At 48.6% G+C, this 14739-nt stretch overlaps 1 protein-coding gene across 2 annotated transcripts in view; it reads right to left on the minus strand.

The window, feature by feature from the left end:
- Window positions 1–12622, minus strand: part of DRC4 (dynein regulatory complex subunit 4) — a 31773-nt gene extending 19151 nt beyond the window's left edge. For both annotated transcript variants that reach the window (XM_078617755.1, XM_078617756.1), the window contains exons 1-4: window positions 12517–12622; window positions 10907–11017; window positions 7840–8037; window positions 4333–4539 (exon numbers count right to left, since the gene is read on the minus strand). In XM_078617755.1, the coding sequence (XP_078473881.1) occupies window positions 4333–4539; window positions 7840–8037; window positions 10907–11017; window positions 12517–12519 (519 nt within the window). In that variant the 5' untranslated portion in view covers window positions 12520–12622. The remainder of the gene's footprint in view (window positions 1–4332; window positions 4540–7839; window positions 8038–10906; window positions 11018–12516) is intronic.
- Between the last annotated feature and the right edge of the window lie 2117 nt (window positions 12623–14739).

The following is a 14739-nucleotide window of genomic DNA, read 5'->3' on the forward strand; positions in this document are numbered from 1 at the left end:
CCCTGATGTTGCTTGCTCGTGCCACTGCTGGTGGAAGGGCTTACCTGAGGGCAAACTCTAGAGGGTGTTTTATCCACTATTCCATGCTGATCAGATGTGTTAACATTCACCATAATGGCTAAGTGAAGAGCTTTACACACTCAACAGCAATGGCATCAAGAGCCATATAAACATTTTGTCTCTCACGTTGATGAACGGTTTGTACATTTTTGCTTGATTTTGATCACTTACTTTGGCTCAAATTTCATCTTTTAGAATTAAATGTATCAGATTGCTTGCCATGGGAAAAACATTTTTCTGTAAGAGGGAATGAATACACCTCCTCGTGGTGTGATAATTTTTGTATTATTATTCCAACTGTTTCAAACATTATTTTCAGGAGGGTCCTGCTAAGGCTTCACAGGCGAGGACGGCGATTTTCTACGTTTTTCCCAATTAATTATCTTGATTGAAAAAAAATTACCATGATACTGGCACGCAATAGCCTACTCTTCTTCTAATGAAGTGGAAGGATGTGGCAAGACAGACATAGAGACACAGACAGACATAGAGACATAGACATACATAGAGACACAGGCAGGCATTGAGACACAGACAGACACTGAGACAAAGACACAACAACAAACGCCATTCGCCACTAAGTGGCGGTGGCGTCACCACGACGCTTGTGCCAGGCTATGTGCATGTGGAGGCCACGTGAAGTGTCGAACACCCACTGGCTGGAGGTCACGGGGCAGACCCAGGTGCCACGGGTCGACTGAGATGACTGGCTGATGCACCACCTGTGCCCACTATGCCAACTTGCTGTGCTTTAGCCACCCGGCACTCCGCTCGTTGTTGTGAGCATCGCTCCTACCCCCTCCATTGTTGTTGGGAGGGCGACTACCTCCAACTGCCAAATAACGTCCTTCACGAGCCTCCTCCACAGAGGCCGATCTTGACACCACTCGTACCAGTCATCGGCAAGTCCACTCAGCTCCACATTCTCCTGAACTCCATCTCTTCTCTAGCCTGTGCCGCGCCCGTTTAGCCCCCTCGATCCGGCCGAACAAAAGCTGTTTAGGCATGCGGTGGCTGGGCATGCGGGCTACATGACCCAGCCAACGCAGCCTTGCCTGCCGGAGGAGCTCACCGATGGGGCTTTGTCCGGATCTTTCAAGGATATGTGAGCTCCTCACACAATCCAGCCTGGTTAAGGCAAGGATGTATCATAGGGAGGCTAGCCTAAATGTTTCTAACCGGCGAAGATGTTCCATTAGGGGGGGTCCACATTTCGCAAGCGTAGAGAAGGGAGGGAATGACTGTGGCCGAGAAGACCTAAAGCTTCATGCGGATTCGCAGACCAGGTAGTTTCCACACAGCGTTATGCAACCGATGAAAAGATAATGCCACTCGATTGATTCGGAGTGAAACCTCTGCTGTCAAACCGGAGCCGATCATGAGCACACTGCCCAGGTATGGGAAACTCTCCACTCTTTCCACAACTGCCCTATCACCAATTGGGAGTTGTGGGGGTCGAGTGTCCGATGGTACAAAATAACCAGGCAGGTGCTGAGTTTTGGTAGGGCTAATGGTAAGTCCCCACCTCTTAGTGGCAAGCTCCAGGTTCAGCAGCAGCGCCTCCAACTCCTCCTCTGAGTGAGCAGCAATTACCAGATCATCGGCATACATAACATGGTTGAGCAATAGGGAGCCATCCCTTGACCACACCCGGGCATCGATCAGCCTCCCATTGTATCTGTACCAGATGGAAATTCCTCCGGTACAGCTATTGAAGGCTTCACGAGCTACATGATCGAAATAGATGTTAAATAATGTGGGAGCCAGAGGACATCCCTGTCGCACCCCAAGGTGAACAAGGATCCCGGCCATGCAGTTTTACCCGGGCCTGCTCACCATCATGAAGGTCCTTAATGATCGTGAGTAGCAGGTCAGGGACTCCGAAAACACGAAGAACAACCCAGAGCCCAGGCCTACTGATGGTATCATAGGCTTTGACCAGGTCAATAAAGCAGAGATGTAGGTCTTGTTGGAATTCCCTATACCTCTGCTGTAGCAGACGGACAGAAAATATGGCATCTGTGCAGGACCGCCCTTTCCTGAAACCAAATTGGGGCTTTGCAAGCCTCTCCTCAGCGTGCCTGGCAAGGTGATGTTGAATAATCCTTGCCAGGACCTTTACCGGCACACTGAGGAGTGAGATGCCCCTGTAGTTGTTACAGTCTGTTGTTACAGTCTGTAACAACTAAAGAGCGGGACCACCAGGGCATCCTTCCAATCCTGCGGAACCCGTCCAGTGGTCCAGACTGTTGTTATGTCATGTAGGCCAGTCTGTGCACAAACGTCACCCTCCAACAGCATTTTGCTTGGGACATAATCTCTGCCTTTCCTGGTCTCAGGCTGTGAATCGCCTTCAGTACTTCCTCAGCAGATGGCACCTCAGGCAGCAACTCACAGGGGGTGACTTCATCTTCCAATATTTGAGGCACCGCAGCCTCAGCAGGGTCATCCCCACTTTGTCCCACAATGTTTTCCAGGCTGAGGGATTTCCCCTCCCCTTGTTCCTGGGGGTCGGAGATTGGATCACCGTTTTTTCCCCTAATGATGGTAATAGATGTGGCGCTGCAGGTTACTTTTTTATGGAATTAAAGAGTGATTTGTGATTGCGGGCCATTGAGGCAGACTCGATCTCCTCAGCAACCTGCGTCCACCAACCATCCTTACAGTGTCTCACGGCTCTCCAAACCTCTGAGCGAAGGCTGTGGTAAGCCTCCTCATTCTCTGATGTGGGATGCTGTAGACAATGAGAGTGGGCTTGTCGCTTTTTCTCAGCCAGCCTGAATACCTCTTCTGTCAGCCAGGGTCTCTGAGGAGGTCTGGACCGTGTGCCCAAAGCAGCCATTGCAGCTGCATGAGCCACAGTCCTAAACCTCGCCCATTTCCCCTCGACATCAGGAGGAGTGGGGGACGATTCCAACCCCAGCTGCAAGCGATGATGAAATTCTCGCTTGCAACTTTCATCAGCGAGCTGAGACCATGCCACTATGGGTTTGAATTGGGTCCTGGGTGTACACTCACCACCGGAGTCGAAGAATGGTAGGCGCATCTTACAGATGAAAAGTCTATGGTCAGTGGACAGATCAGCTCCACGGTAGGTCCTGGTGTCAAGGACATGGGCCCGCATCCGCTGTTCCGTCACTATGTAGTCTAGCAGATATTCTTGCTTGGATCCCGGAATGCATCGATGATGTTGTGTGGATGCGCCGATGCCAGAACAGCGTGTTGGTAATTACAAGCCCATGGGCTGCACAAAAATCTAGCAGCCTCCTACCATTGTTATTGAGCTGATCTGGCCCATGTCTTCCAATCACTCCAGACCAGGTGCTCGCATCATGACCAACTCGGGCATTCAAGTCACCCAACAAGATTACTCTATCCCGAGGGGCCACTTTAGCCAGCACCTGTGACAGGAGGTCATAGAAGGCCTTGCCTGCATCCCTCCATGGATGTTTGTCTTCGGTCGGGGCATAAGTAACCACGACACCACTCCTCGCCTCTGGTTGATGGGAAGGCAAGCCCAAAGTAGCCTGGGGCTTACAGCTTCCCACACCTCACCGCCACACTCCTACACCCCCTTTATTCTTTTGTTCAGAGAAGAGCCACTCCCTGTTGTTTGGCAGTCTCCTGCCCCGAGTAGAGGACTGTCCACCCCTCATGGTGGCAGGAGCCAGAGCCGGTTCACCGGACCTCCTGAATACCACAGAGATCCGGGCGGTACCGGTCCAGCTCCCGACAGAGGAGTGGCAGCCTCTCCTCCGCAGTGAGCATTCGAACATTCCACGTGGCCATCCGAAGTGGCTTTTTGTTGTTTCTGGAGGAGCCCCGAGGGTAAGGATTCAGTCTCCTGGCTCCGCCAAATGGGGTTTGGCCAGGAGATGTCATAGACGTCTGTCCCCCCGGGCCTTCGGCACAAGCTTAACACGTTTTTTACATCGTAGTTTAGTGGTATTTAATTGAAGGTGAAGGGTTTACCAGCCCCTCGCACTCGTCCAGAGCCCCCATTTGGCCGCTGTGGTTGTTACAAACGCCATGAGGGGAATGGCTAATTTAATTCGGCCCTCCCCCCATGGCACTGCCCACCACAGCATTGCCGTCCGGCACCACGAGGAGGTAGGGGGTTGTTTTCATGTACAGGTGCTGGATGGATTGTTGTGTCGCAGTAACGTCACAGGTGGCAGTGGCTTGGGGAGGCCTTCATCTAGCAGTGGAGAGACCACGGTTGATGATAATGATGATTAACAGATGTTGGGGGTGCGCAGGCTGTGAGCGCACCAGCGTGAGGTTTCTGATGACGTCTTCGCTGGACAGCTCGTGCTCCTTCATATCGACGAGCAGCGAGCGCAAGCCTTGGCGCAGGCCGCTCTCCTTCTCACGCTGCTCGCGATGTGCCAGCGTTGTAGCCACCGTGCCCTCGGTGCGCAGCTCAGCCACTTTGTTCTGATGCTCGTAGAGCAGGTGCTTCACCTTCTGCTTGTACACCTGCACAAGATCAAGATCCAGATGTCATCGCGCCAAAATACATTGATGCCACCACCATACCTTCTCCATCACACCTCCACCACCACACATCCTCCATTACACCTCCTCTATCACACCTCCACCACCACACCACCACACCTCCTCCATCACGACACCTCCATCACACCTCCTCCATCACACCTCCACCATCACAACAACTCCATCATACCTCCACCACCACACCTCCTCCACAACACCTCCTCCATCACACCTCCACCACCACACCTCCATCACACCTCCTCCACCACACCTCCTCCATCACACCTCCACCATCACACCTCCACCACCACGCCTCCTCCACCACGCCTCCACCACGGCTCCACCACCACGACTCCACCACCACACCTTCATCACACCTCCACCACCACATCTCCATAACACCTCCACCATCACACCTCCACCACCACACCTCCTCCACCACACCTCCTCCACCACACCTCCTCCATCATGACACCTCCATCACACCTCCACCATCACACCTCCACCACCACGCCTCCTCCACCACGCCTCCTCCACCACGCCTCCACCACCACACCTCCATCATACCTCCACCACCACACCTCCTCCATCACACCTCTACCACCACGCCTCCTCCACCACGCCTCCACCACCACGCCTCCTCCACCACGCCTCCACCACCACACCTCCTCCATCATGCCTCCACCACCACGCCTCCACCACCACATCTCCACCACACCTCCTCCATCACACCTCCATCACACCTCCACCACCTCGCCTCCTTGCTGACAACGCGTTATCTCCCCTCTGCCAGATCACCAAGCTGCTGCACAGTCGACACGCGAACTTTAAGATCTGTATAAATCTTGACTTAAAGCTTTCGTGACTGCAGGAATTCATATTCGTTGGGTCTTTAGGTAAAGTTACGTAGATAGGTTCAAAGAAAATAACAAAATAACAAAAAAAACTACGACATTCGATCGCAACACAAGCGGCCATCATCAGGAAAAGGGGGGTTAGCTTCTAAAGACAACTGTTTATAAAGGTTTGAAATGGGCGTAGCCTGAATGTCAGCAGCCAATGTTAATGTAAGAGGTGGGCAAGCGACTGCGGCGGTGGTGGGTTTCCACTAATCAAAGGGCTGCCAGATAAAAATTAGCATGTTAATGGGAGATCGCCAAACATCCTCCATGGCGAGCGTGCCAAGGTGGCTATGTTAATGTGAGAGATGAGCATGTTAACGTGAGAGATTAGCATGTTAATGTGAGAAATTAGCATGTTAATGTGCGAGATGAGCATGTTAATGTGAGAGATGAGCATGTTAATGTGAGGGATTAGCATGTTAATGTGAGAGATGAGCATGTTAATGTGAGAGATTAGCATGTTAATGTGAGAGATTAGCATGTTAATGTGAGAGATGAGCATGTTAATGTGAGAGATTAGCATGTTAATGTGAGAGATGAGCATGTTAATGTGAGAGATGAGCATGTTAATGTGAGAGATTAGCATGTTAATGTCAGAAATTAGCAAGTTAATGTGCGAGATGAGCATGTTCATGTGAGCGATTAGCATGTTAATGTGAGAGATGAGCATGTCAATGTGAGAGATTAGCATGTTAATGTGAGAGATTAGCATGTTAATGTGAGAGATAAGCATGTTAATGTGAGAGATGAGCATGTTAATGTGAGAGATTAGCATGTTAATGTGAGAGATGAGCATGTTAATGTGAGAGATGAGCATGTTAATGTGAGAGATGAGCATGTTAATGTGAGAAATTAGCATGTTAATGTGAGAAATTAGCATGTTAATGTGAGAGATGAGCATGTCAATGTGAGAGATTAGCATGTTAATGTGAGAGATTAGCATGTTAATGTGAGAGATAAGCATGTTAATGTGAGAGATGAGCATGTTAATATGAGAGAGTAGCATGTTAATGTGCGAGATGAGCATGTTAATGTGAGAGATGAGCATGTTAATGTGCGAGATGAGCATGTTAATGTGAGAGATGAGCATGTTAATATGAGAGAGTAGCATGTTAATGTGCGAGATGAGCATGTTAATGTGAGAGATGAGCATGTTAATGTGAGAGATTAGCATGTTAATGTGAGAGATGAGCATGTTAATGTGAGAGATGAGCATGTTAATGTGCGAGATGAGCATGTTAATGTGAGAGATGAGCATGTTAATGTGAGAGATGAGCATGTTAATGTGAGAGATGAGCATGTTAATGTGAGAGATGAGCATGTTAATGTGAGAGATGAGCATGTTAATGTGAGAGATGAGCATGTTAATGTGCGAGATGAGCATGTTAATGTGAGAGATGAGCATGTTAATGTGAGAGATGAGCATGTTAATGTGAGAGATGAGCATGTTAATGTGCGAGATGAGCATGTTAATGTGAGAGATTAGCATGTCAATGTGAGAGATGAGCATGTTAATGAGAGATTAGCATGTTAATGTGAGAGATGAGCATGTTAATGTGAGAGATGAGCATGTCAATGTGAGAGATGAGCATGTTAATGAGAGATTAGCATGTTAATGTGAGAGATGAGCATGTTAATGTGAGATTAGCATGTTAATGTGAGAGATGAGCATGTTAATGAGAGATGAGCATGTTAATGTGAGAGATTGGCATGTTAATGGAAGATCGCCGAGCAGCAACCTCGAGGATGGCGTGTGAGGTAGCTGTGTTAGTGTGAGAAATTAAATCTGTTAATGTAAAACATCAGAGAGCCCAAAATAACAACTAACGTCGGAAGGTGGTAGGATGGGAACATCACAGCCAGCTATGACTTAAACTGGTTAATAACGTCCTTCCAATGATTGCTCAGTTTGTACCTATCTTCTCGGTTGAAATTAGCAATAGCAATAATTAACATGTTAAATGCTTGTAGACATGACAATTACATGTGTTGGGCTATGTCAGGTGGTGGAGGGTTTCATGACAAAAATGTAACCAGATCATTGCATGGTCTAACCCAAAAAATATATATTTAATGACTCAAAAATATTGGCTGCAAAAATCTACGTGGTAAGTATTCGTGTATGTAAACATACACATATACTGTTATGACAGGAAAACTGCATGTGTATTAACCAAAATTGACTATGCGCCGCCTGCTTCACTCCCGTAGATGTTATTTAAATTGCAGCAAGCGGACTTTCCAGCTCACGGAGACCAAGGCTGGCCCTATTAGTCTGGCTAGCCGCGGTGGTTTCACTGCATCGCTTCTCAAACCCTGCGCCGCTGCCGTTCACGCACAGTCCCGTAGCAGCTCCGACCATGCTCGGGGAAGCACCCACCTTGATCTCCACCTGGTGTCTCTCCTCTGCGTCTTCCATCTCTCGGTCCTTGTTGCGGAGCTCGGCACGCCGTTCGTCAAGCTGCCTGCGCGTGATCTCCCAGAAGGTGTGGATCTTGTCGCGCTCCAGCTGGAAGTAGTTTCGCTCTTCGCGCTCACGGTCCAGCTCCTCGCGAAGGCGCACAATGTGCTCCTCCAGCTGCGGTTAAGCGCGCCATCGCACGCCCCACACACACCATGAGAGCGCCGGTGGATTCACACAATTTTGTTAAACTTCAAAAACTGGTGTCCTGCAAGGTGGGTGGGGTCATTATCTGTTATTACGTTTTGGACCTGTGTAATTAATGGGATGTTTGGCCAATAGCAGTTACATTCATAATCAACGATTTTTGGGTTTAGATCGCGTTATTTATAAATGTGTCGTAACCCTCCACCACCCGACACGGCCAATCAGTAAAAAAGTGTCACGTTGACAAAAGACAAATAGTTCACTGCTTTAGCCCACCGGTGTGTTGAAGCGTGAAACCACAACATTTACAATTTGAGTACGACGTTTCGCTGGTAATTGCATCCAGCATCATCGGGCAATTCTGGCGAATTCTGGCGAATTGCCCGATGATGCTGGATGCAATTACCAGCGAAACGTCGTACTCAAATTGTAAATGTTGTGGTTTCACGCTTCAGCATCATCGGGCAATTCGCCAGAATTCGCCAGAATTGCCCGATGATGCTGGATGCAATTACCAGCGAAACGTCGTACTCAAATTGTAAATGTTGTGGTTTCACGCTTCAACACACCGGTGGGCTAAAGCAGTGAACTATTTGTCTTTTGTCAACGTGACACTTTTTTACTGATTGGCCGTGTCGGGTGGTGGAGGGTTACGACACATTTATAAATAACGCGATCTAAACCCAAAAATCGTTGATTATGAACAATATTGGTCGCGAAAGCCTACGTGTTAAGCAGTTACATTGTTTTTTCGCAATGGGGAAACAGGGGAACATTCAAACTCTATGCAGAAAGGCACCCGAGTTTGGAACCGAACCTGGGTACTTTTTCCTGTAAGGCACAGATGTTACTACTGTGCCACTCTACTGTCACGAGATGGCAGTACAGCAAGATGGCTCCTGCACGATCTTTGTGGACCTTTCAGTGTGTCTTTTCTCACTTACTTTCCTTAATGAGAAAAAGCGACTTCAAAATCACTGTAAGGCAATTCACCACGGCGCTCTATTCATGACAAAGCATTGGGCGGCGAGTCTGGGTGATCGTTCTGTGTGAAGGAGCTCTGTACCTGAATGAGAGTTGCGCCTGGTCAGGTTTTTATTCTCGGGAGGGTTACAACTTTGGGACCAAAGAGCATTGTTGGAGTAAATCGATAGTTGAGTTTAGGGGTGGCAAATACATGTATACCTCATGGAACCTCCTTTGCCAGTACCAAAATGTGATAATAGGGTTTTCCCATTTTTTCTGGCAACAAAACAGGTGTTAAGATGTTAAGATGTTATAACACCAAACTGAAACCTTTTACAAGGAATCATGTCTGCATTAACCACAATGCTTGTGGTCAGAATGCAAACAAAAAACACTCAGAGTAAAAGGTTTCAGTTTGGTGTTTTAACATCTTAACACCTGTTTTGTTGCCAAAAAAAGGGGAAAAACCTATTATCAAATGTATACTTTTAAAGATATGGATGCCCAGTGAGCCAGCAAGATAAAGGCATCCCTATACCTTAAGTTCAAGGGAGTTGTTTGACTGAACTTCACCATGCTGGTAACTGTGAGTGAGTGATGTGTGTGGTGGTGGGCACAGGAACGGTTCAAATATCACTCGCTACTGATATTAGTCGTGACCGGGTCTCGAGCTCAGGTCGCCAGGAAATATGAGCCGGGCAGATTGAGTGGCGGTATTGAAGCCATCTCAAACACGGTGACCCCCCGTGCTAATGAGCAATGTACTATGTAATGCATAATAATAATAATAACGTGAAACAGAAACCACGGGGAGAGTGGGAAGGTGGAAGAGCAAAGTAGTGGGGAAATTGGAGAGTGTTCTCGGAGAAATAGTCAATGACAGAAGAGAGAAGGAAGGTATTGAGTCTGTACACAAAGCGAGGGAGGGAATCGGCAGTGTGGAAGAGTGTAAAGAAAATTACAAACAGCAGAGACGGAGCAGATGGTGGTCATTCACAAGAGTAGGGGGGCAAAATTGGCTTTTTAAACACAGCAGCCTGTTAGCTAGGTATGTAAACAAAAAGATGAAGATACAGCCCTGCAATTGCTTGCTCACGCCTCTACTGATGGAAGCGCCTTCACAAGAGGGAACTCTAGAGGGTATTTGGTCTACTCTTCACCACTCACCTCTGCAGTGGGTGAGAAAAGATGGTAAAAATTGCTCGACACATATCGGACAGGGCCCAAATACAGGCTTATCGGTCGATGTCAGGAGCTGAGACCCCCTGAATGCATGGCGTCTTAAAGTGTTTTCTCAAGTTGAAAGTCGTTGGCGAACCCATACTTTACCCCACCATGTGCTACCTGCCAATCGAGTGTGAGACTGCGGCGTACCTAATTATATTGCTGGGTGGACAGTGGCGGCAGTGGGGGGGAATTTAATAAACTTCACCATTGTTTCAACTTCTATGCCAGAAGATGGATTTGAATGGGTGACCTTTGCCTCCCAGGTCCAGTGTGATAAACCATTACACCACGGAAGCTTTCTTGGCATATAACAATATATTTTTAGATTAAATTGTATTATGTCCACATAAGCCTATTAAATTTTGTGTTTAAGAATGAATAATTTCCATTTACATGGAATATAAATAATACTGTTGTTATTTCTGTTACTTAAAAAGTACGCGCAAATGACTAAATTGGGATTTAAACGGAGGAACATCACCCCTACTGTAAAACTCATACCACTGACCATGTATGTGAAATGCTGCAGCACCTTCCTTGCGCTATAAGAATGGCAAAAGTACGAAATGTACTGAATTCACGATCACGAATTCACGATCATATCTCAGCTACGTGATGTGGGGTGTCCCTGTTCCCCGCTGCTCGCCTGCTCCTTGCTCATCTCCTCCGTGGAGATCCCGTCCACCACCGTGGGGGTTTTTTTCGCCTTGGCCGAGCCCTTTTTCTTCTTCCCTCCTTTCTTCTTTCCCTTGGGAGGCTGCGAGATGCCGAGAAGGCACGCAGGCACGAGCAACATTCAAACATCGAACACCACACTTACACGTTGAATGAGCCGGACGTGGGGAATCACACTCAGGGTTGGTAGCTCACACAAATTTATAAGACTCCCAAAATCGGTGGCCTGTGAGGTAGGTGGACCATGAGAAAGTGGGTTCCTGCATCATCTGTGCAGACCTTTGCGTGTTATCCCCTCATATGGATGACTTTCTTCGGGTTCCCCCCCCCCCACACGCAAAACATTCCTGGCAGCAAATCTCACTCTCGAAATCAGCTCGTACATCATCTTTCAAGCTGTACTCGGCGAGTGTGACGATTTTAACATCTAACTTCCTTTCCTAAATAACAAAACACAATTTTTAAGATCACGGTGAGGCGCTCCACCAGAGCCCTCTCTTGACGGTCCAGCACTGGGCGGTGACATGGCCCCAGGGTAGCGCCCGATGCAGAGGTTCGCAAATGACACCGGCGGACCACTCTGGTTAACACTACTACCAGTAAAGTAACTGTCCTCTGGTTCTTCCCTCGACATTTAGAAAGATGCGTTTATATTAATTAAAGCATTTGCTGCTATAAATTCCCACATGATGAGCCACTTCGTTGAGCTATCATTTGTGGCCATGTCGCTTCTGAAAAATAATCAAATATCTCAGTGAGCTTTACCTGGTAAAATAAAAAAAATGTTTAGCATTATCTGAATTTTGCACTCCTATCGTGTTTTTGTACTGTTTATTGTTGTAACGTCCCAACTGTACATTTGAACCTTATGGCAGGACCCCGGGGTTCCGAATAAACGGAAGTAAAAATCGCAATTTATTTGTTTTTGGCGACTCCGTCCCACCGCGCACATCAACGCCGCGACCCACCTGGCGCGGATCATTCTATTGTCATGTCGTCCAAGCGCAGCGAGGACGAATGCGCAGAAAAAACAAAACTTTGAAACTTTGATTAGCGCATCGTGGAGAGCTCGTCGAGAGTAATAGATGCCGTACTGTTCGCCTTCAACAGACATTAAATGACGTCGCAACGCAGTTTATGCGAGAGCTGGGGGCTTATGAGACGCCGGGGTCCCGTCAGAAGGTGCATTTGTAAAAGAGCTTCATAGCTCATCGGATTCCTCCAGTATAAATATTCTGATGCTGATCACTCCGCTTGTGAACACAGTATATTCGTGCCACTGAGTGCCACACTACTTTCAGCAACATTGACCCGAGATGCTATAGAACGTATAAGAGTTGTATATTACAATTAAATGAAACTGTACTTTATTAATATTTCCCTGGACACAGGAGGCGTCCGCTTAACTTTACGCGCCCGTAACCGGGGACGGAGCGTTCAGGAAATCCGTAAGGCTTTGAGGCCTAATGGCCCAAATTGCATTAAACACACGTTAAACGAAAATCCAATGGGAACACTTCACGAGCCGATTGTTACTCGTGCATGTGCGTCGCATTGTAAAGTACTTAGAGATAAACTCACCATCTCGTCGTGTGGATATTAAAGTATTCGCTTGACGCCTTTAGAGACAGTGGCGACTGCTCGGAGTCGCTATGGTCGTTGCCGGGGCAACGCGCGCTGTGATGGCAACGCGAGATTTCGCGAGATCTCGCGAGAGCACGGCCGCTCGCGAAATCTCGTCTGGAGGTTGAAGCAAGAGGCGCAGCGCTGCAGTGTCTGACTGACGCCACTGCCAAAGCCTCCCGGGAACTCCCTCTCGGCATTTGGCCTACTCTTCCACGCTGGCCAAACCTTCCATTTTTACGAACAACACACTTTAAAATGTCCTGTTGTCCATCCTACTGCATATGTGTCCAGATCGTGCCGTCCTTCTCATCACTGCCCGGTCGTCTTCTTCCACTTTGGGTCCGAGTTAGACGCTGCATAATCCTTCTGTAGCAACACATTTAGAGTGCCAGTAGCTTATCCCGATCGGTCTTCTTTTCACGTCCAAGTCTCACAGGCACACAAAGTTGTCCCTGAACCCGCATGCTTTCCTCATGTCCACTTTGGTCTTGTGGCCGATTTTCTTCCTTATCCAGACGTGATCGAATCCTGCCATTCCTCCTTTCGCCTTCGCCAATCTCGCTCTTCTGTCCCCACACGCCACCTCACCGCACGCGACCTGCCTGCCCATCACGGACCACCTGCCATGGACGCATTGACGCTGCTGGCAGGACAGCGGCGGATGGGGTTACATTCGGCATCGTCAGACAGGGCCTCTCTCCACTGGTGGATCAAGTCCCTCCAGACATCATCACAAGCTCCCAAAGTCCTGCTATGGCAATCCATCTCGCGTCTTGCATAAGAGCCGGTGTAAGACTCACCCCCGCCACAGCAAAGTGGAAATTCCGCCACAATGACTTGGCGCGTGTGAGGGGACTGTTGTACTTACGAGGGTTGCTTTGTAAGTGGATTATCGCATTGGTTTTGTCTAGAGTCCCCTAAGACTGAACAGCACTACTAACTCTGATCCTAATACAACTCCTACCCATGGCCTTATAGCATGAGGCATCTACATTTTAGGACAGATTCAGAATAAGAATATTTATTTATACTGGCGGAATGCGATTAACTTTTAAACTATTTTTAGAGATGTATATCAGGGGCGGGTAAGAAAGTCACAACAAACAATACAAAACACGATAGTCGTGCAAAATACAGGCAAAGTAAACAAATCACCCAAAAACAAACAAATACAATTGAACCATCCCCATCCTACCAGGGAAAGTCCACTGACAGGCATATCCTGCACCCGGCGGTCAGGCGCATCCTTATCACTCATCTATCGCTGCTGCCGCTACCACCGTGGTCCCTGTGAACTTCACTCATTGATTCATCCACCCACGCTGAGGACTCAGCTCTACCAGGCCGTCGCTGTGTCGTCTCATCCACCAGACCAGGGTCAGCAACCAAAATAAACAACAAAAGTCTTTTTTTCTTTCCGAAATCGGTAAAAAGTTCAATGCATGTGAACACGAGACGGTCCTTAATAAATAACGTCAAGAAGCAGTCGTTAAAGAGCCGCATGCGGCTTGCCAACACCTGCGCCAGACTGTTCGGCAACGGTGTTGTGACCTACAGAAACGAAGTCAGAACAACTCACCCACGCAACCACCCACCCACGCAACCACCCACCCACTCACCCACCCATTCAATCACTGACCCAACCGCTCGGCCACTCGCCCAACCACCCACTCACCCACCCACCCACTCACCCACCCACCCACTCACCCACCCACCCACTCACCCACCCACCCACTCACCCACCCACCCACTCACCCACCCACCCACTCACCCACCCACCCACTCACCCACCCACCCACTCACCCACCCACCCACTCACCCTCTCACCCACCCACTCACGCAACCACCCACCCACCCACTCACTCACCCCCCCCCCCGCCCACCCACACACCCACTCACCTCACCCACTCACCCACCCACTCACCCACTCTGGAATTCCCGTCCCCTATCTTCATGACCATCGTCTCTTTTCCCGGGCTCGTCAATAGTAATCTCACCGCTCAAATCCAGAAACATGTTGACGCCGAGCAATTACAACTATTGATGGTGCTGTTTGTTGCTGGCCGGTTCGTATTTTTTTTAGGACTTTGGGCCTGTACTCAGCAAGTGTGGTGAATATAAGGTGCTGTCCGTGGTGCTGAAGTGAACCCAGCTCTCCTCTCTCCACGCGTAGCACGA

Source organism: Lampetra planeri, chromosome 54 (assembly GCF_965212315.1).
Source record: "Lampetra planeri chromosome 54, kcLamPlan1.2.h2, whole genome shotgun sequence".
Taxonomy (NCBI): Eukaryota; Metazoa; Chordata; class Hyperoartia; order Petromyzontiformes; family Petromyzontidae; genus Lampetra; species Lampetra planeri.